This window comes from Dysidea avara, chromosome 9 (genome assembly GCF_963678975.1).
Source record: "Dysidea avara chromosome 9, odDysAvar1.4, whole genome shotgun sequence".
NCBI lineage: Eukaryota > Metazoa > Porifera > Demospongiae > Dictyoceratida > Dysideidae > Dysidea > Dysidea avara.
In genome coordinates, this window is record NC_089280.1 from 640273 (window position 1) to 663367 (window position 23095).

The 23095-nt window shown below is 38.6% G+C and overlaps 2 protein-coding genes across 3 annotated transcripts; one reads left to right on the plus strand and one right to left on the minus strand.

Annotated features, from left to right (window-relative positions):
* Positions 1–275: 275 nt before the first annotated feature.
* LOC136265358 (cyclin-D-binding Myb-like transcription factor 1) lies at positions 276–18830 on the plus strand. Of its 2 annotated transcripts, XM_066060177.1 has the most exons (12): positions 276–368; positions 415–641; positions 4897–4973; positions 5024–5099; positions 6350–6428; positions 6477–6509; positions 6559–6662; positions 17603–17732; positions 17781–17858; positions 17907–17978; positions 18029–18111; positions 18710–18830. In XM_066060177.1, the coding sequence occupies exons 2-12, from the start codon at positions 476–478 to the stop codon at positions 18775–18777; spliced, it is 966 nt and encodes a 321-aa protein (XP_065916249.1). In that variant the 5' UTR covers positions 276–368; positions 415–475; the 3' UTR covers positions 18778–18830. The 2 variants fall into 2 exon arrangements, with proteins under 2 accessions (XP_065916249.1, XP_065916250.1); XM_066060178.1 differs by lacking the exon at positions 18710–18830 and adding an exon at positions 18173–18267 and having other exon boundaries at positions 291–641.
* On the minus strand, positions 18749–20730 carry LOC136265366 (uridine-cytidine kinase 2-like). Its single transcript, XM_066060188.1, has 5 exons — positions 20358–20730; positions 19487–19566; positions 19345–19442; positions 19029–19077; positions 18749–18980 (listed from the first exon to the last, which is right to left on the minus strand). Exons 1-5 carry the CDS (start codon positions 20495–20497, stop codon positions 18820–18822), a joined length of 528 nt encoding a protein of 175 aa, XP_065916260.1. The 5' UTR covers positions 20498–20730; the 3' UTR covers positions 18749–18819.
* Positions 20731–23095: the final 2365 nt, after the last annotated feature.

Sequence of the window (23095 nt, forward strand, 5' to 3'; positions counted from 1 at the left end):
ATACTCGCCAAATTCGCCAAAATTTTCTCCTGCCAAAATTTTCCGCTATACGGTATAATATATTATATAATAATAATCAGTTTCGCTTACGTTTTCCTTCGTGATTAATCGTCCACGCATGGTAATCCATTGTTATCCCGACGCACAGGCACACCACACGTAGCTAATCCGCCCAGCATGACTGGCACAATCTCTCGTTGTATGTCATCTTATTGGCTAGATTTACCCTAATTAAAGCAGCCTTCGATGTATTTGTAAATATTGTTGTAATTGAATGAAATATAAGTGCGACTTTTATCCTGTACCTAGCACCTAGCAGGTACCAACGCGAAATTGGCGAAAATTTTCCGCCTATGTGGTATTTCAGTGTAAGCGCTTATAATTTCTAATCGTAAATTGGTACCTGTAAGCTAGTGCACAACACGCACAAGACTTAAAGACTTATTCAGAGATGGTTTGATTACCCTTGTCCGCAATGTCCGACTCTGGGAGTAGTAGTGGTCACGTGAGTGAGATGCCACCTCACAAGAGGAGAAAAATATCAACAAGTGATGACGTTACACCACCAGGACTACACCTGCAGGAACCAGATCCCTACGACCATCTTCATCGGTCCATGTTCGGGTCCGTGAATGAGTTAGGTGAGTCACGTGACCGTGACTATTGTGTCAAGGTAAATATCAATACTTTCCCCCCTCCCGGAAAATAGTGGGGGATTAGACATTTTCAAAAATCAAATTCCTCACCTGTGGGGCATGACGAGTCATCAAATACCCACCCAGTGTACTATGGGGAACAGGTTATTCTTGTAATAGCCTGTAAAGTCAAGCAAGTGCTGTAAATTTTTTTAACAGTCAAGTGCTATTCCCTTCTATCTTATTCTTGTGACTTAAGAAGAAACCTGCCACACCCGGGTGAAGAAGAAACCCAAGGTTGACTCTACAGTGTAACCCAGATGGCACCAATAACACAGACCTTGAAATTTAAGCAATACAGTAATGTTTGTTTAGGGACATAACCAACGCATGTTCAAGCAACATCAAATCTCACATAGTCTAATGCATACTCACATAGTTTTGTACGGGTGCTTCTGGGGTGTAACTTGCAAAAAGATCGGGATACTCTAATAGAGCAGTCAGAGTATGACTGTGTCTTGTGACGCTTGTTGTCTAGAGGAAACCATATCTGAGGTGGTAATTTTTCATTTCTATACTATCCGTACATGTTAATTACTGTATTGGTTAAACCACACGGAATAATTGATTTTGAAAGTAATGGCTTCAACACTGTTTTCAAGCATCATGTGGTGGTCAAATTTGAATAGCTGCTGCACTGATTTTAGAACTAAGGTACTAAATGTTGTAACTAAGGTAATAAATGTTGTAACTAAGGTAATAAATGTTGTAACTAAGGTAATAAATGTTGTAACTAAGGTAATAAATGTTGTAACTAAGGTAATAAACGCTGTGTTAATGAAGTAATTATATTATTTGAATTGCAATTATAAGAGGAGTAGATGCAGTATTACAATCTATTTCACTGCAGAAAACAAAACAGGCTGTAGGACCAGGTGTCCTACAGACCTTCGGCACTTGTGCTGTAAAGCCTTAATAAAAAACAAACAAGTTAATGTTGTGCTACTTCTAAAAACCAGGCGCCATGCAGCTAGCAAACTCATCTGGAACTAACTATAAACAGTATATGCTACTATGAATTAACCAACTATGTATTACTACTTTACAATATGGTAGTTTGGGTTGTGCAATAACCAGTGTTGGGAGTAATGCGCTACTTATGTAACGCGTTATGTAATATTATTACTTTTGTGGTAACAAAGTAATATAACAAAATACGCTATAAAAACAAGTAATATAACGCAAGCTACTTCACTTACAAATGTAACGCGTTACCTAAGTAATATAGTTACTGTAACAAATCTAATATTACGTAATATTATTACTACAAGTAATGAAGTTACTGATCTCGTTAGTAATCCACTGAGTAACGCCTAGCCACAACGAAGTAATGAAGCCTACTGAATGAAGCTTATTCACCAGCTTCTTACTTATAACCAAAATTTGCATATTGTCCAACAGCGCAATCATGTCACGTGATAAGGTGGTAGTTTCACACGTGACAGCTTAAGGCTGTGGACACAAAGTAATATAATATGTAATATTATTACAGTTACTTTATTTTATGGGTAATATGTAACTGTAACTAAATAGTTCAGTTGCAAGTAATATGTAATATGTAACTAGTTACTTTTACAATGTAACTAGTTACTTTTACAAAGTAACTTGCCCAACACTGGCAATAACTCTGGTATTTTGTAATTCATGATTTTTTTGTAATTCACGAAATTTTTGTAATTCGTTCAATTACGTTGCTATGCACTGCTAAGGAAGGGTTTGGTAAAAAAACCGCTTTAACCAACATATTATGCACAGAAGTATCTTCTAAACTGTTTTATAGTGTGACTAATGTGTTTTTTTCCCACAAATTCTCTTGACAAAGCCTCAAAGCTGCTCTTCATTTTTGTTCGCGTACGTAAGGGATACGCCCCCTTTCAGCTCAAAGAGATAAGCTTTTTATGGTAGTGTACAAGGCCTGCACCATTGTTTTTCAGTTGCTAAATGCCTGAAAACCTCAAGGGGAAGGCAGTCAGAAGAAAGTCGCCACACCCGTATTTCAGTCCGCCAAAAAGAAGCCACCTCAGAGCAAAGTTCACCTGTGCAGAAGTTTAATGCAGACTTCATTTTGCTTTTACTTCTTACGTAAAAGCTGCTTTTACCATTATTTAACGATTTTGCTCATGTGGGTGCGTACGGACAAACATAGGTAGATAGGTAGATAGGTACACATACACACTTTTACGAAAACAATTTCAGTAAACCAGGCGCACGCCCACAGCTGGCTGTGGGCGCGCGCCTGGTTAAAAAAACAACAACAAAAAACATGGCTACCGTGACCCTTACTCTATCCTGTAGTATACTATACTAGAGGCTCACTTGAGATAAGTAAAGAGATTGATAAGGCAGTCACCCTATCACCCTATCACAGTCACCCTATCACCCTATCACAGTCACCCTATCACCCTATCACAGTCACTCTATCACAGTCACCCTATCACCCTATCACAGTCACCCTATCACCCTATCACAGTCACCCTATCACAGTCACCCTATCACAGTCACCCTATCACAGTCACCCTATCACAGTCACCCTATCACCCTATCACAGTCACCCTATCACCCTATCACAGTCACCCTATCACCCTATCACAGTCACTCTATCACAGTCACCCTATCACCCTATCACAGTCACCCTATCACCCTATCACAGTCACCCTATCACCCTATCACAGTCACCCTATCACCCTATCACAGTCACCCTATCACCCTATCACAGTCACCCTATCACAGTCACCGTACCACCCTATCACAGTCACCCTATCACCCTATCACTGTCACCCTATCACAAGAATCATGTATTGTATTTAATAGAACAGTCACAAGCGGCTCAACTGCATTGGTGGGCTGGGTGCCTTCTACACTGACTTCATCACATTGTAGTCTGGAGATTTTGGAGTTGTTGTCACATGATCTTCCCTAGTAGTTTTATTGTCTCACTCACTTCTTGTCTCTCCAATCATCATCAATCCTATTTGATCACGGTCACCTGACCATGGTGCTATTTTAATGCTTAATTAGAACTTTCAGCACTTTCAGATTTTTTAGCAGTGCTACTCATCACCTATTCAATTGCTTGTATATAGCTAATACACACAAACTGTATGGAGACGGTTTGTGCATTCATAGCTTTGCCATCCTATGACTTAATTATCAGTTTCTCATCCCTGCAGCTGTGTTGCTGTATTCACTACTACATCAACTGATGTAACTATACCATCAGTGGCTGAATGGTAGCTAATAAACTGCTCATATTAGTGACTATAGCTACATGTAGAGTGGAGCAAGTCATGTGACCTATCTATTCAGCTAGTGAGTTGCTATTAAAATCAACTTTAGTCCATCAGCATTGTTGTTTTGAGTATCGGTGGAAGATAATGTCTGATACTTTCATAATGCTTAGTATCATGTGATCACATTTTGAAGAGTCCCAAGTCAAACATATGCTGCAATTACTGAGCAGACAACAGAAAAGATAAGTTAATGGACCTGTCCATCATTATTCCATGCAGTACTTTAATAGCTAGTGAAACACTGTACAGTAGGGGGATGAAAGAAAACATCAACAAATTTGATGAATTAGTTACTTTTGATTTGTCAAACGTCCTTTAAAAGTAAGTGTGATTTCTTGATTTTCATCAATATTAAATTAACTTGCATGCCGACCTTATGCCTGGGTATTTCTGAAAGCTACCTGTGTCCATTGCACCACATCACTCAAATATTGATGTAACAACTATTCGAACTCAACCACTACTTGTACTTGATACTCAAAAACAATGTTAAGATTGATTGTGGCATAGCTCAAGTGCAGTTACTATATACGGTGTGGTACCACAATGTGAAAACATTAAACATCAGTGCTAAAGGCCACTTGTGGGCCAGAAGTGATGTCTAGCAGTTAAATACCTATAACATTATTGAGCGTCATCAGTTAGTCATTCAGAAATTTGATTCTATAGTGTTTTGGATTGCACTATGGGACTTGATTTACCTAACTGGAACTGCCAAGGTTCATAAAAGTATTTTGAAGTTGATTTCTTGTCCAGTGTAAACCATAACCCCTACTATATTGTGCTACATCATTTCATAAGGTTTAATACTTTATGACTTTTCATGTGACCTATTTTTGTCATGTACCACTGTAAGTAGTTGCTATGGTAACTATATTTAATGAATAAACTTTTCTATGGTAACATCACAGGTGGTGAGTGGATCAAAGGCCGTTGGAGAAAAGCAGAGATTGCATTGTTACAAAGTAACATTAGTCGTTATTGTCAAGTGAGCTGTAAGACAAATTGTCATGGTAACTGGTAACAGTAACATCATAGAAACATGACATATCCAATTTGTCAGAATTTATACAAGAACGGAGTAAGGAGAGATCTGAGTTTTATATTGAAGTAGGTAAGCTACAGTATAGAACGTGTAAATAGTGTAGCAGTTGCTAATGACCACTACTGCTTTCTAGTATATTTGAATTCTGTGTAGAACCCTACAGCATGGTTTAAACTCTGGGAATTTTTGTGATGATTTCTTCATTTTATTTCTTGGTGAGTATTCTATTAGACTATTTCGATTTTGCACTGGGTTGATTGTAGTTGTTACTACTCTGTAGTTGTTACTACTCTGTAGTTGTTACTACTCTGTAGTTGTTACTACTCTATAGTTGTTACTATTCTGTAGTTGTTACTACAATTTCTTTAAGGTTTTAGCTATGAAAATTAACCTATATGCAGACCAATTTTCAAGTTATTCCTGTAAGCAGCTTACCCTGTAGATGTGACAAGAATGTGTCTTTTTTAGTGCAGTTAATCATCCTCAGCTATTGAATATTTATCAGATTTGCACCAAATGAATTTCTCTTACTACGAAATGCACGAAATTTCAAGGCGATTAAGCTGCACAGTTGGATTTTATAATGGCTTTTGTAAAGTGTGCAAAAAGATGAAGAAAAAACTAAACCTCTGAAAAGCAAAGAAATTAAGCCAAACTTTGAGGGCTCACGCATTAAGCAATATTGCTCAAATTTTGGTATTTGGGGTGCTCAGGTGGAGGGGTGCTCAGGTGGAGGGAATTTGCAGTATAAAATTTAGAGAAGGGAGCACAGAGCTACGTATGCATGAAAATCATGTTTTCTTTCTTCCTGTCAATATGCACACAGTGTGACATGCCAGCTTTCTTGGCCATGCAGCACACACCTGTGTGCCTTGTATGAGCCTTATCCGAAATTACGTCACAGACATAAAAATGGCCGCTGTAGTGTGGGGACATTTGTAAAATTTGTATGGGCGACTATGGGACGAAAATTTTAAAACGGCAATATCTCAGCCAAGAAGGAAAATATCGAACTGTAACTAGCAGGTATGGCTATAAGACATTACAATAAGTACGTAAAAGCGATTTTCGGTTGATTTTCAAAACAACGCTAGATTCCTATTCTTTCAGCAAATTTATCACCATACCTGTTGGTTAGAGCTCGATATCTTCCGCCTTGGCTGAGATATTGCCGCTCAAAAAATTTCTCCCCATAGTCGCCCATACAAATTTTACGAACGTCCCCACACTACAGCGGCCATTTTTATGTCTGTGACGTAATTTCGGATAAGGCTCATTAGATTAAGTCTTGATTCATCACTTATTGGCATACATTACAGCTTGGGGTATAAAGCGTCCATTGTTTCATGTCTATCAACAAATTTTGAGATTGTTCCCTTCGGCTTCTACTGTGGGCAGGTGAGCAGGCTCATGTGATCCCTAGCTGTGTTGTTACCATGACAAAAGGTTTACAGAGGATGAAGTAGAGCAGCTAAAAATGTCAGTTGAGTAGGTGTGATTGTGTTTTCTGATATTGTTCAGTTGCTAGGTTACAGCAGCAATATGGTAATCGGTGGGCGAAAATAGGAAGTCAGATGGACCGAACAGATCATTCAGTAAGGGTGAAGTTTGATGGATTGGGATCTGTGTGTGGTAAGCATGTATGGGTTTGACGGGGGGGGGGCACAAGGGTGGTAGGCATATGGAGCACCCAGAAACTAAAGGAACTTTATATATTTCATGACATCATTATTTTCTAGCAGTGGTAACTAACTTTCATATAAAGGGCACAACATAAATGCTGCAGTATAAGTTAAAAGTGGGAGTAAAGTGGGAGTTGGTCTCTGTTCTTTGTAGTGTAAAGAATTTTAATGATAGATGTTCTATTTCGTTCCATTAGAGTATTTCAGTGTTTAGCAGCTTTTACCCCTTTGTTCCCCTCTTGTTGATTCCTAGAAGAGATTAGCTCTCTCTTCTCACTCTTTCAATATTTTCGTTGTCCATGTATGCTTCAGATGCAACTGCACCTGTACTGTAGCTTCTACTATTGTCCTAGCTAGCAGATAGTAAAATTTTGGAGGTAGTTCCCCACCCCCCACCCCCGCCCCTAAATCCACCCTTATAACATACCATTGTGAACAAGAATTGTAGCTTGAGGTGTAGGGATCGGTGACAGTAGGCAATAAGTATAGTTCAGTTATGAGCCAATTATCATATAGGATGGCATACAATGGACCATGTGCATTTTATCTGCAGAATCCTTAGCTAGCTATTAGTGCCCATGGGATGGTGCTGCGGTTGCAAGTTTTCATATTCAGTGACTGGAGGATTCTCATGTGGTGACTGTTTTATTAGAGTATTTGACTTTGACAGACTGCTCTATTACAGTATCTCCATCTTGATTTTAAGTTCTCTCTTTTTTGGAGGAGGAGGGGGGAATGTGCCCCTCCTTGGATCCGCCACTGAGAATTGTGGTTTAGCATTGCAAGTATATTTGCTGCATGTAGCACTGAAATTTCCTGTTACATGTTACAGTATATTTGATATTGCTTATTGTAAGGAATTTTAAGTTCGATTATAGGGATTAAATGTCCACAAGTATAGGAAACCTTCCTTGTTTCACTATTTTCATCTGACCTAGTAAGGGAGAATGGTAGGGCTGCACTGATTTTAGTATTATTATTGGGCCGATTCTGCTGTTTTCATGAAGTATCGGAATTGGCTATTATATTCTGATTCTTATCTCGTGCGAGAATAACGTAACATCTTGACTGGCACAATGGATGCCTGAAAGCAATTCTAACTCTGTGAAAATTCATGTCCTAGAAAAATATCAACTCTAATACAGGGAGCAGTTCATCATAACTATTTTATATTTCTAGTGGTCATATACTGTTTTTGTGAGCACCATTATCGGCACTTCTTCTCAAACCATAGCAATAGAGTGTACTGGACTAGCCTGTGAACTGGTTTGCATTTTCAGTGACTTCACAGATTTATTATTTTTGTTATTTGGCTGAGAATTTTGAATTTGATTAGGGATCATAAAAATAAAAAGTGATAGAACAAGGGAGGTTGAGTATATATAGACTTAAGTAGGCGTTTAATATCCACTAATATATCTTCAGGTGTAGCCAACCTCCTTTGTGTGACTACTTATTTCTATGATGAAGCTTGAAATTTTTCCTTATACTTTTTTGTTTACTTTTTGTAACATTATTATGACTGATGAAGCCACACATACCACATTAGAAGAATCAATTTCACCATGATTATTGTGTTCATCTGAACACTCACCTAACTATCAGTTACTGGAATAGCAAAGTGGCTGTTGTGCTTCGTTTTCAGCTATGTTCAGCCCGTTACACAGTGTTACAAATGAAGAACACTAGGAGAAGGACCTCGATCCAGTGACAATGAAAAACTCGGGACAATTCCCATCGAAGCCACATGCAGTGCAACTGCGAATTGATATCTTGTGCTGTCAGCAAAGATAAATGGGACACAAAGGAGGACACTGGTAAGTCCATGAAGAATGCATTGTGTGTACTGTGGTATACCAAAAGGCACCAGTAGGGTTGAAGCAACATCGAACAGTGAAAAAATCAAGCCTGTAGTCTTAGTTGTTATCAAGTTACGTTTGTCTGAAGGCATCAGTCAGTCAGTAGAAAATTCCACTCAATTAAAATTTTGTAGCAACTTTTTGATACTGCCAAGGTGCCATGAATGTATTGTGAGGTAGCTAGTTTTATGGTGATAATTTTGGCCAGAAAAGCCCAAACTTTCATGAACCCTAATATACAGTGCTATTGTACTGTATGATGTAACTGAATTAGGTTAGGTAATCCTAAGGCTGCAGCACATGTTGCTGTCAGACCTTCAGTGCTGGTCACTGTAAAGTGTTAATTATACAACCAAGTAGTAAGAATAATAAGAAATGCGGTTAAAATTACGTCATTAATAATGAATGAATAAATAATGTTTGAGAAAACTACGAGGCCTAGAGACATGAACTAAGCGGGGATAGATTCGCCTGTGAATGAAGGCACAATTGTATAATAAGTACGCCTGTTCATGCTGATGACTTTACCGTACGTGTAATTCTATATAATTCCCGGCACCACGCCCTTGTTTAATTACAGATTGCTCGAATGAGAAGATTAGTAAACATGTGGAAAGGCCAGGCGCCACTTTACTGGTAAACAACAACATTACAACTATGTTTAAATGTTTGTAACTGTGTATTTTGTGTGCAGGATATGCGCTCCAGGCGTCATGCAGTGAACAACCAGCTGATGACCAGTTGGGATACCAGCTGATATGCTCATAAACAACCAGCTGGAACAGCAAGGTAATGAGTAATGTAATACTTGTACCGGTAGTTGTATTATACATCTGCATCCTTCATCTGGCTTGCTAGCCGCTGGAATTATTTTCATTATAGCTACTGACCGCCCATATCAAAACATATGTATAGGATTTGTCAAATCAAGCATTTTCAGGTGGTCAACATTAAAAGTTTTCAAACACTGGTTAAACCTTTAAAAATTAAGAATTATGCATTAAATATCTGTTTAACATCTTTTTTTGAAACCTCAACTTGGTAAAACAGGCTGGCCATAAAATCTCATCATTCCTTGTCATTTGTTGTCCAATACAAAATACATGTATTTTACACTACACACAAAAACACTAATTTACAACCTTTAACTCACAAAGTTTCTACAGCACACCATACAATAAAAGAAAGCTCTTGAATTTCTCTATCCAATTCCGACCGTACAAATGGGAAAATGTCGCCATAGTGACAGTTACTTACTGCTGATGATGACATAATACGCGCTCCATACATTAACCTATTGGAAAATTTAATTATCTTGCCAGGAAAATCTCAATTTACAAGTTGTTATCCTCAACCAAATTAGCTAAATTTGGTATCATTCTACGCAGCGAAGGATGCTTAATAAGACTCCGACTGTACAAATTGTTAAACAGGTTAGTTTATAGAAATATGTTTAAAAACACGTTTTTACGGGCATTCTGAACACGTAAATTTTGCGGTACAAGGCTCCTTTTTAGCTTCCCCATCGTTACTACACAAAGAACGTACACATAAATCGAATCGCCTTTCATCAAGGAATCTGATAAACCAAACTTCGTGTCTGTCAACCAAAGTACGCGGAAGTTACGGCGCCTTGTTTAGAGGACGGTGTTATCTTATACGAAACGGGCGTAACCCATTCGGAAATCCGGAATATCTTACACAAGTTTTGATATGCACCATCATCTGGCTTGCTGGCGGCTGGAATTATTTTCCACTCGGCTTAACTACTAGTCTACTGTGAGTCTGTAATAGCTAAACAAGAAGCCGATGCAGTGCTGCATATACAACAATGTGTAACTATCTCCTGTATGTTGTGCATGGCTGTATGCATAATATTATAGACTGTGATCACTGTGCCAATGCCACACCGCTGATATACAGGTACATCACCAGTGGCCTCTAGTTACAACAGAGTCTGTTGTGCCATATTGGCTTGATTGGGATCAATTGCTAATTGTGCCTTCACCATATCCCTTATTCTGCATAGCCTCACTTCACTGTTGAGTCATCTTCAGAGACACGTCACACCTACAATATATAGTTACTTTCAATATAGCTAACTTAACTTGGTTTTTTGTGTAGGTTGTGTTTTAGTATTGTGGTTTTCTGATGCCAGTTAAACTCCCTTGCCTGTGTACGTATGCATATGTATCATTTCCACAGGTACATGCACACTGCTCTGAGTGTTTCCTATAGCACTGTTTATACTTGCCCAATGGGTAGGTTGCAGCGTTGGTGTATGTACTTGGTTGTATGAGACGCGGTCCTAGTTATACAACCAAGTACTAAAGAATAATACGAAACGCGGTTAAAATTACGTCATAAATAAATAATTAAAAATTAATGTTTGAGAAAACTACGAGGCCTAGAGACATGAACTAACCGGGGATAGATTCGCCTGTGAATGAAGGCACAAACGTATAATCGTCGCTCCTGTTTGTGCTGATGACTTGACCATACGTGTAATTCTATATAACGCCCAGTACCACACCCTTGCTTAATTACTTACATATTGCGCGAAGAAGATTAGTGATGCCCGTGCAGGAGAGCCAGAAGCCACTTGTGTAAACAAGAAGATTACAAGTAAGTTTTTATGTTTGTAACATCTCAAGTCTCCATGCCAGCTGCCAGTGGATTCATTCACGTAAATAAACAATACAACAAGTGTGCAACGACGGTTTACCAAGTATTTGTTTAACTTTAATGATCTACCGTACTCAGAACGTTTATCAATATTAGGTTTGCCATCCCTGCAGTATCGTCGCTTACGAGGTGACATGATTCTTATTTATCGAATGATTTATAATGACATTGGACTCGAGCTATCTGACTTCTTTTCTACCAATACATGCAGTTCTACCAGGGGCCAAATTTTTTAAACCACGTGCTGTCACCCGGCCAAGATCAAACTTTTTTGCAGTAAGGAGCATTAATGTATGGAACAATTTACCAGAGAATGTGATTGCAGCCCAATCTATCAACAGTTTTAAAAACCTACTGGATCAACACTTCTCCTCACAAATGTTTACTATCGATCATGACTGGTAGCTAATTTAAATTATGTTAGATTTTATTTTGCTAGCTATAGAATAGGATCATATACAGGCATTGCCTATGTATCCTAAATCACTAATACTAATACTAATACTAAGAAAACATTAAACTGACATATGCCACGCTCTTTACAATAAGCTTACAGTTACATATAAAATACAAGTAAACAATTTTGTCTTGTGCAGCTGGCATGGCGAACTTTCTTTGTGTTGGTGTCAGGCAATTCAATACATGCTTAATCTTTTTTGCCTTCACCTGGTGTAGCTACTAGGCTCTAGTGGCTTGGCTGTCTTCCTTTATCTGGTTCATCTGGCTTGCATACGCCTACAGCATTGTGTAGCTATCTCCTGAAAGTTGTGTATGCATAACTATAGTGTGTCACCCATCACTGTGCCATTGCTACATCACTGATGAACCTTACTTAGCTCTAGTTGATGTTGATATGCATTGCTGTATATTGGCTAATAATTATTATCTGCATGGTGATGTTGCCTATAATGTATTGCTGCATACAATACTGCAATAATGTATAGTTCTCTCCTGTATGTTTTGTATACATATACTTTGTACACATCACTGTGCCATTACCACACCAATGATGTACTGGCACTTAGCTACTGGTGGCCTTTAGTTACGATGCCACTATTGTGTTATATCTGTCACTACTGTGACATATTGAGTTGATTTGGGGATAATGCATTCACCACCTAATAGCCTCACCGGGGGGCTGTCACGTTGGTGTATGTACTTGGTTGTATGTGACGCGGTCCTAGTAATAATAATAATAATAATAAATACATTGAAATTCTATTTATGGTGTAGCTAATAAATGTGTGCAGTGATGAAGTAGTTGGTTCTTGTACTTACAGTTACTTCTAAGGTAGGTACTTGAAATATCAGTAAAAATGTAACGGTACGACTCTAGAGACTGGGTGTTCATTTAATTGGAAAGTACATGAAGTTACACAGCCATTCAGTGAGCTTGTTCTAATCATGAACCACGGTAGTGGGTTCATAATAGGGATTGCCCATGTTTTTTTTTGCAAAAATACTATTAGAACGCACACCTAAAAACGAGCATCCTTCAACTCAAAACAATGCTCCAGCGGTTCTTTGCAATGAATATTTGTCCACTAGTGGCTAAGTATCAAGTGAAAAGGAAACAGTAAGTGTATTTCAGACAAAACTGAAATTTGCCTGTTAGTTCATATTAGGCCACATAAACTTAATTATTAGTTTCTCATCCTCCTGCACTCAAAATATAGCAGTGTGGGAGGGTGGATTTTTATTTTATAACTCCAATTGCAATTTTCTTAGAATGAGGTACCAACAATAAAAGGTGCTAATTGGCCTCCCTTAGCCACCAGTGGTGCTAAAAATCCTTAATGAGGTAAGAAAAACCAGGGCCGCCCACAGTGGGGGGGAGGGGCAACTGGGGCATTTTCCCCAGTCCCCAGCCTGAAAGGGGCCCCAGGAGGCTCCGTAAGGGCCCTTTGAATACCTGTTTATAAGATCGATGTACTCTAATAGAGCAGTCAGATCTAGATACTCTAATAGAGCAGTCACAGTATTTTTCAGAGGAGCAAGCTTATAAATGAGGAGATACGGTTGGTGAGGAGTAGCTATTGTCATTGTCAGCATGTAATGACCCTTTTTTCTTTTTTGGTCTTCAACTTACAGTTCTGGGCGGCCCTGAGAAAAACAGTGATAAGGGCGGGGAAAAGAAAGTAATAATTAAACTTTATATGTGGCCTTATTATTCATAATATTTTCTTTCACAGAGTTTACAAGGAGAATCCTGGGATAAAAAGTAGCAAGGCTTGCTGAATGGATCATTGTGCGTGTCCATTACCTATTTTTGATTTTGTTTTCGGATGGAAGCAGCCCAAACCGGGCTGTTTCTTCTTGCTAAAACACACTAATGCACAAGAAGCCATACAATACCACACTCAGAGTTAGTGTGCGTAATCTGTGCTTATGACTTTGTTGCAAGGTGGTTTTTTCACTACGTGATTATTGTACGTGGGCGAGTTATCCAGATTAAATACTCTAATAGAGCAGTCACGTAAATACTATAATAATGCAGTCAAGTGTATAACAACAATCCTTGCACAGCTATTAAAAAGACACCAGTAATGTAAATTGTAGCTCATATTAGGAGACTCTGTCTGTATACACATTGCAATTTGATCAGCTTCATGTGTGTGCTGAAATGTTGACGGTGTTACTATGCAGAATGCAAAATTACACTATTCACCACAGTCTTCATTATCAATCCATAATCCATCACTGGATTAATAAAAAGTACATAAACTAAAAATTGAAAATTTTAAGAGGGAGAATAGGGTTTGCTGAAAAAAAGCCATGAAACAAGAAGGGATCGTTGGGATGGTAACGTAAACCACAAATCCCTATTTTGACTCACTTCAACATGACAGAGCATGTAACTAAAGATTTATGACAGAGTCAAAATAGGGATTTGTAGTTTACATTACAATCCCAGCGATCCCTTCTTGTTTCATGACTTTTCAGTGGTCCCTATTCTCCCTCTTAAACTTTTCAATTTTTTTATTCATCTAGTAAAACATACACTTGTACTCTAATTAAGCTGTCACTTGATAAATTAAGTATTCGGATATCTGATGCTCCCTGTACTTGTTTGTTTACTTATTGCATACCACATCAAAGGAATGGTGTCAAGCATATTATAAATTTTTGTGCAATTACTGAAAAGTGGAGTGGCCATTACTCTATTTTCAGTCCGTTACACAACACACTAGTGTTACTAATGGTACAAGAAACTAGTGATGTGCGATATGCTTGAAAGTGTATCTGTATCTAATAGCTGTGTAGCAACTGATATGATACATAATGTTACTTGATACATGACGGTATGTTATATATGACAAGTATAAGAAAAAGTTGGGAATTTTAAATTAGATTAGGGACAATGTATAATGCTGCAATAAAAAGTACTGAAACAAGCTGGATCGGAGTAGTACGTAATGTCCAAATACTGTAAAACAATAAGAAGTGAATATCCCTACTGTGCTACACATTATACATTGTCCCTAATCTAATTTAAAATTCCCAATTTTTTCTTATACTTGTTTGTGAAGTTTTTTTGCAAGCTCATGACCACTAAATATCTGCTGAGTTACTCACAGCACTATTATACTAGATTATGACTCATACAATAACAACTGATCAGTGGGCATGGCTCTACATAAGCCTGCAGACAATAATGGACGTGGATTCGTGCATATCTACATGGGCGTGGCTACCATATGTCTACAGACAGTAATTTACGTAACTGGGTGTGGCTCACGAAAGAAGCAGAGCTACACTATGACGTGTGGTAACACATCCACATTTAATTTAGCACGTAGCGTCAGACCCGAATAATCTGTAAAGCAGGACCTGGATGACCCGACTCGGTTTAACATTGTTACTAATTAAACTATATTTATTGACTTACACATTGCTATATAGTCCGCCGTGAGTTGCTCTCTCTGATCGATATCAACAGCGAGTCTGACGTACGCGTGTGTTTTTGGTACAACCGGCGACCACGAGTATTCGAATAGTTTGATGCAATATACACTGGTATGGAAGCCGTACTGTAGTCTATTAACACTCAGCGGGAGAACCTTGACTGATGGCCATGGTAAAGAAGGATAAAAGGTAAGACAATAGCTAGCGCAAGTATTGTATGTTTATCAATATACCAAAGGTTTTTTCTTAAGCGATCTAGAAACGTTTCTGCGAAAGAATTAGGGCTGTAGCTGTAGCCGGTTTTCCGCTACGCTTGACTGAAGACATCAGGCAGGTAGGCAGGCAGTAGAAAATTCCATTGACTAAATTTTTTTAAAAATTCTGTAGCAACTTGATGGAAACGTTTCGGGTCGATCTGAAGACACTTTTGGACTTGGTTTTACCCAACCAATACTATCATGTCGTTGTGAGGAAAACTCGCGGCAGGTTTTTGGGTTATATTATATCATGGATCGCCCCCACACCTTCGATGTCCCTAATATACAGTACTATTGTACTGTATGATACATAATGTTACTTGATACATGACAGCAAAAGTTCATAATATATATACTAAGGAGAGTATCCTACTCTCATATACCCCTGTAGAAAGGCGTATCGTGAAGTTATGATGTAACACTTCTGAGTTCGCCCGTTTTTCTTTGTATAATTAATGATGTCATTAGTTGAACATGGTATCGATTGAACGCGTGCCTACCAACGTCGCTAGCAACCAAATTAACTCCAGCTCTAAGCGTTTCTCACCCAACTACAATCGTTCCTTCATGGGTTAAGACCGCTTCGTAGGCGTTTCTTACTAGGCCATTTGCGAATACGGCTATCCTGAGCGTCGCAAGTGTGAAACGATGCTAATGATTCTTGCACTTTTACGGCATCCTGTACGTCACAAACCACAACATCTTGTCGTTACATCATAACTTCACGATACGCCTTTCTACAGGGGTATATGAGAGTAGGATACTCTCCTTAGTATATATATTATGAACTCTTGATGACGGTATGTTATATATGATACATAATGTTACTTGATACATGACGGTATGTTATATATGATACATAATGTTACTTGATACATGACGGTATGTTATATATGATACATAATGTTACTATTTCTAGAAGTGAAATTATTTGTGTGGGCTGCTAGTAAATGTTCATAGCCAAGTACCAGCTACACATCATTGCACTGTTATACAAGTATAAGGAAAAATTAGGAATTTTAAGTTTGATTAGGTATCATAGAAATAAAAAGTAGGGAAATAGACGTTCTGCATGATCCCTAATATAAAGTAATATTGTACTGTATGATAACAAGAGTTCGGGAAAGTGGTAAGCAACCAGCTACATTGCTATAGTGCAAAAATACATAACTTCATATTAGAGTTAATTAAATGCACAAGTGGCCAATACTTTTTCATGGTTTAGTACAATCTAGGAAACTAGTAAACAAGCAAGCTACATTATTGAATTGCACAAAACCAGGCATTCACATTTTTTGTGATTGTGTAATCGAAATAGTGATATGCGAGCATGATATTGGTATCATGATGCAACCAGAGTATCAGAGATATATCGATATATATTGCAAAAAATCCCTCTGCAATCAATCTAGTCACTACAGAAAATATAGACGATTCCTATTATAAAAAGTACTGCTTAATTGACTAGAGACTAAGTCTTGTGGGTATGTGCCAGTAGTTTACAACATGTGCATTGCATGGGTCATTGGAGGAGGACGCTGTGTCTACTCATGCATGAAATTTCTACTGTAAATTTCACGTGGTCGATCTGTATGATTATATGTTTCTATCCCAATATAATAGGGCATTTAATCCCTACTTTAGTCACGGCTACACTATTGACAGGATGAAATAGAGATTAAATGTCAACTAGAGTAGCTGGTGTAGATGACCTCCCTTGCTTATTCAATGTTTACTTCATAAAACATTTACTAGTTCTATTACAGTTTTTGTGTGATGGTTTTATGTTAATGTTTTTGGTAACTTTCCAGCTGCACCCATGTCTTATAGCATAAGGGGTTGGTCCACTCCAATGTACACTATTTTCAGTACCTTATTTATAGCCCCTCCTGAATTCTGCCAATAAGTATGCAATCGTTTGCAAGCAGTTTTAACAATCTAATAGGGAGTAAACACAAGATGTCCCACTCACATCTTTCAGTCAATATGGACCATACAGAATGAGATGTGAGTGGGGACATGTCTCTACTGCAAATAGCGAATTTAGCTACAACTCCTAGATGGTAGTATTCTGTGGTGTAGACAGCAAGCATGATGACACTGGTCTCATAAACAGACATGCTCACAGCCAATTATATAGTATAATAGTTTAGCCACTTATTGTTTAAGTATTCCGTTGCTAGGTACATGGAGTAAGCAAGAAGTAGAGTTACTGGTATCTGCTGTGACAGAATGTGGAGAGGATGATATTAATTGGAAAATAGTGGCTAGGAAAGTTAAAACAAGAAATTCTCATCAGTGTCGTCAGAAATGGTATGTTATATATATAGTATTGTACACTGTACATGTTACTATATTTAGGGTGTTCTTCATGTGCTGGAAACAGTTAGAGTCACCAGTTTCATGGTGCAAACTAGATAATATTCGACTTGTACAAGAGTAAGCCACGCCTACTGTAAGGGGTGTAGTTTGTTTCATCAACAACAGACTTAGCCAATCATCCGCCACGGATGAGGAGGAAGTCGATTGGAAGAAAATGGCTGAATCTGATTGGCCACCGTAAGACTAAGTCAGCTCCACCCACTCAGTATCACATGATCCTCCAATAGGGCTCGGTCAGGTAGTTACCTACGTTGCAAATGGACAGCATTACGACGACAAGTAGCTAACTATGAACTGCGTAGTTTTAGAGGTTAGTTATTTAGAGGTGGTCTGGCTACATTTAACAGTTTCAATGTCTACTCCCTGTTTAGTGGGTGTCCTTTGTGAGGTAGTAGAGAAGTGATCTAGGGTGGTGTATGATAATAATTATTGTTGGAAATCTTAATCATTGAATTTCATCGTGGTCATTGTCACAATTACACACCATGTCATTTATCTGCTGCTGTTTCTTGGCTCCCATCTTTGATTTCACTTTTAAAGCCCTCCATACTGTTTTTTCACAGCTTGGCTGTTCTTGATTGTGTACCCCACAACCAGTGTGATTATACTTGAAAAATGCAATAATGTCACCAATTCTGTGCACAGCTTTGCATGATCATGAAAGAGAATTAGCCATTTGTCCCAAGTGTGTATATTACTAAACATTTTAGTGTTTTAGATTGATATTTTTAAAACCTGCTCTAATAAAGTCACCAGTCTAAACCAGCCAGTTTGAATATTCCCAAATGCATCTTTTAATGTAGTCATCTAGTATGACCTAGGTCAGGAGAGTTAGTCCTTATATGACCAGAAGATGGCAGGGTTCTATCGTATCAGTTCTACTCACATGTTCTCCATTCCCATTCCAGCTAACATCAAGTGTTGCCACAAGATCCTGATGAATAACTGTAAGACTGGCAATGAAGCAACAACTTAGCAATTATTCATAAACAATTTATAAAATGTATAATCTCACTATTCAAACAGTAACCATGACAACAAGGTCAGTGTGGTCTTGACATGAGGTAGGAGTCAGACTGTTGACAGTAACGAGGGGATAGACTGGACTTGGGGGGGAGGGGGGGTAACATTTCCCCTCCAAAATGTCTTTAATATGTTGTACAATGAGATTGATGGCCACTATTGTGAGGGAATGACATCATTATTATTTGAGGGGAAATCACTTACCATTGTTCTCTGCCCCTCGGGGTATAATGACATCAGCATATTTCTTAGTCTACAAGAGAAGAAGAGTGCGACAATCCCCACACAGGCACACACACACACACACACAGTCTCCTGATTGTGTTAGCCCTGGCATGAACTGTCAGGTGGTGATCCCCCCTAGCTTGTTTAAGTATTTTACTGTAGTGGTCCCTACTAGCTTGGAAATTCCTACACTTGTTCACCTACAGTCAGTAATTTAGAGAGCTGAAAATGTCATAGTTCATTTGTTAGTATGTATCTTTATGTGAATGCATTGCTGTGTTACACAGATACTTACAGGCAAGCAAAACTCTTCAAAAGCTGGTTTCACAAATTGTGTGTACTGAGTCAACACTTGCTCTAGCTCTCGTCCTCTCTCATTGATATCTCTTAACACTGTTACCATAACATGTAAACTATGGGGTGTGTGTTTTACATACCTCTTCTAGCCAATCGAGTGTCACTATTTGTGTCAACAAACAACTTCATCTGTACCATCTCTCTCACCTGTAACATCTGCCTATAGCAACAAGCTGTAACTACATCTCCGTGGTATCAGGCAATGATCATAAAAGTGTTCAGATAAATGAATTGTTTGGATAATCATTTATGCTCAAATAAAACATACACCACACACTTTAAATTTTAATAAGGTTATTTAAATTTTATCGATTAAATTAAAAAAAAAAAAAAGACTGCTGCAAATCCCTATATTGACTGTCACAATTTAGCTACATAATGCTCTATTCATCTATTTGAACTCATGCAGTGATACTAACTCCACATTTACTAAGTGTTACTTTGTCTTGGAACAAATTTTGTCAAGTACAGCCTAGCCTGAGACAAAACTAGATCTAGCAGTAGCCATTACTATACAACTTTTGACAGGATTTGAACAATGGTCCCAAGACAGAGCAATATGGAGCTAGCATCGGTAGTTGGTAAAATTCGGATTTCCGGAATTCCGCGCGGAATTCCGGAATTATGGGGGAGGCAATTTTATAAAATCCAGATCGAAATACTCTAATAGAACACACACCCATATTCTAATAGAGCACAAGCAATTTATGTGATTGTTGTTCCTGATGTTGAACTATGCCATGTACCAAATTAGTCTGCACACATACCAAAGGACCCATGCATAGCTTTTGAACAGCGCTCACAACACCGCTGTAACAAGCCGCCCAGACTCAAGCGGTGCAAGTTAGTGCTTCCTCAGGAAGTTACCATGCTCGACGGCCGTGTACTTAGTTAAATTACTGGCAGCCGAATATAGCTACGCTGAGTTACTCATTGCACACCATGGCTTACCTTTGTTTCTTCGGTACTGGTTCCTCCTCTTCTTCGCTGCTGCAGTCATCTACTTCTAACGTTTCATCCATTTCTAACGACCGAGGATAACGTTTTTTCGACGCTGGTTCCTTCTCTTCTTCCACCACTGCTGCAGTCATCTATTTCAAACTTAGCTTCCATTTCGAACAAGCGAGAATAGCGTTTCTTCGACGATGGTTCCTTCTCTTCTTCTTGGCTGCTGCTGCTGTCACCTACTTCTAACGCAGCGTCCATTACATAGTAACGAGCGAGAATATTAAATACCACAAAATGACTCGTTTTGAAATCACGTGATAACATTAATGGATGCGGAATTCCGTAACGGAATTCCGGAAATCCGCATTTTACCAACTACCGCTAGCATCGGTAGCTATATAATGGGTTTTGCTATGTGAGTTGGGTCAAAGGAAGGATTGGTGGTTTACATTACCACCCCAGCAATCCCTTCTTGTTTCCTGGCTTGGTTTAGTAGTTCCATTCCCTTTTTGAAAGTTCAAATATGTTATCCATCTATTTTTTGTGTGCTTCATTTAATGCAGTAATGAATTTGTTTGATAATGAAGAGCAGCAGCGGAGGAAGTAGTTGATATGAGGGGGGGCTCCGCTGAGCTGACCCAGACTTATTTCTATAGTTTGGTAAGGTGAGACCAAAAAAGGTCACAACCAACTGACAAGAGCTTTCCACCTCACCAGCTACCATTTCTAGCTGATAAACTACATAAAAATCCTTACATAGCTCGCTACACACTGACTACTTTATTAGAGTGACTGCTCTGTTAGAGTATCTCGATCTTTATCACGGTTTTCAGCCCCACTCCAAGAAAGATAATTCCGGTGTGATATCATTCTGAGGGGGGCCTTTAGCCCCTCCCCCCCCCCCCCCCCCCCCCTTTCCGCCGCCTATGATGAAGAGTGTTTAGGATACAACAATTTAGTGTTTCTACTCTCAATCATTCAGTATACACATGAAGCATACAGAGACTCCTACTATACAGCAATGGCGGATCCAGGATGGGGCATTTGGGGCAAATGCCCCCCCCTCGACCTTGTGGAGGAGCCAGCCGTAAATACTAAGGCCAAGATCAGATGAACTCATGAAAATATGCATATTTTTCTAGTATTATTACAAATTCACCTGAAACCAAAGTCAAACTAACCGAAATTGTCAACCAACACCTTCGTGCGTAATAAGCGCCTCTATAAATAATTATCGTATTGCTGTTATTTAAGACATTCAAAGCCTTTAAAGCAGCTTTTAAGACTTCACAACGGCCAAAATGGCAAAAATCAACAGTAACAAGTCTATTAGTACTTTACCAGCTATATAACGGTCCTATCACTTAAAAGCAAATTTTTTCAGTACCAACAAATATCACTTACAATTCCTCCATACTACTTACCAACATCACGATCCACGAGACAGTACCATCCACTGCACTACATCTTACCACATGTATCTACCACAGCTCACCAAAATAGGTATTTTTCTAGAACAATTAATGATTGAAACTCCTTACCAGCCGAGTAGATCTTGTTGAAGTTGCAGATGCTGACATTTTTATAACTGGACCACAATCATTGTTGTAATTGTGTTACATATATTCGGGCAAATCTGAGCACACCAGCAGGGCTGACTGCTCAGTAATAATAATAATCAATAATCATAATCTAGCAATCCTGAGTGATGGGTGTGACAAGGTGAATGAAGGTAGCTAATATGCCATATTTTTACAAATCTTTTATTCATTAAAACTTATAGATTCAAACATTGCAGGTATGCTTGTGTCTATCAGCAGGGGGGCAACTGGGGCATTTTGCCCCGGGCCCCAGGAGGCCCCCCCCCCCCTGAAGGGCCCCTTGAATACCTGTTTAAAAGATCGATATACTCTAATAGAGCAGTCACAGTATTCTTCAGAGGAGCAGTGTAGCAAGCCTATAAATAAGGAGATATGGTTGGTGAGGGGTAGTTATTGCCATTGTTAGCAAGTCATGGCTTTTTTTTTTTTTGGTCTTCAACTTACAGCTTGGGTGAAGTTGTGATTCAGAAAACCTCCTTGCCTCTGGAGCCCCACTTTAACTCTTTGCCCTGGACCCCTTAATTTCTCTTGTCTATCAGAGAACATCATCCTAGGGGTCACAAAACTCTTTTTTTTTTTGCCTCACTTTACTGCAGAATTACTTATAATTATGTGATAAATATCTCTAAAAGTAATAATTCAGTATATCATTTTTATGTTTTACTACTGTTACAGCTTGGCTTCAGTTACTGTAAAGGTTTCCTAATGGTAATATTTAACAGTGAACAATTTTTGAGAGTGATTATTAACTAAACTGAAGCTGCAGCTACCATTTCCTGTGGAGACTGTATTTTAAGTCTGCATGGAGTCATTCCACAACCATTATATCTTGTACCTCTAGATTTACTATCATAGATGCATGACTTGGCAATTTTGTTGAATTACAGCAGCTAGCAGCAATAGCAGCAGCAAACAGCAACAACAACAGCAACAACAACAACAACCAGTGATACCAGCAGCAAGTAACAGCAACACCAAACAGCAACAACAACAACAACCAGTGATAGCAGCAGCAAGTAACAGCAACACCAAACAGCAACAACAACAGCAACCAGTGATAGCAGCAGCAAGTAACAGCAACACCAAACAGCAACAACAACAACAACCAGTGATAGCAGCAGCAAGTAACAGCAACACCAA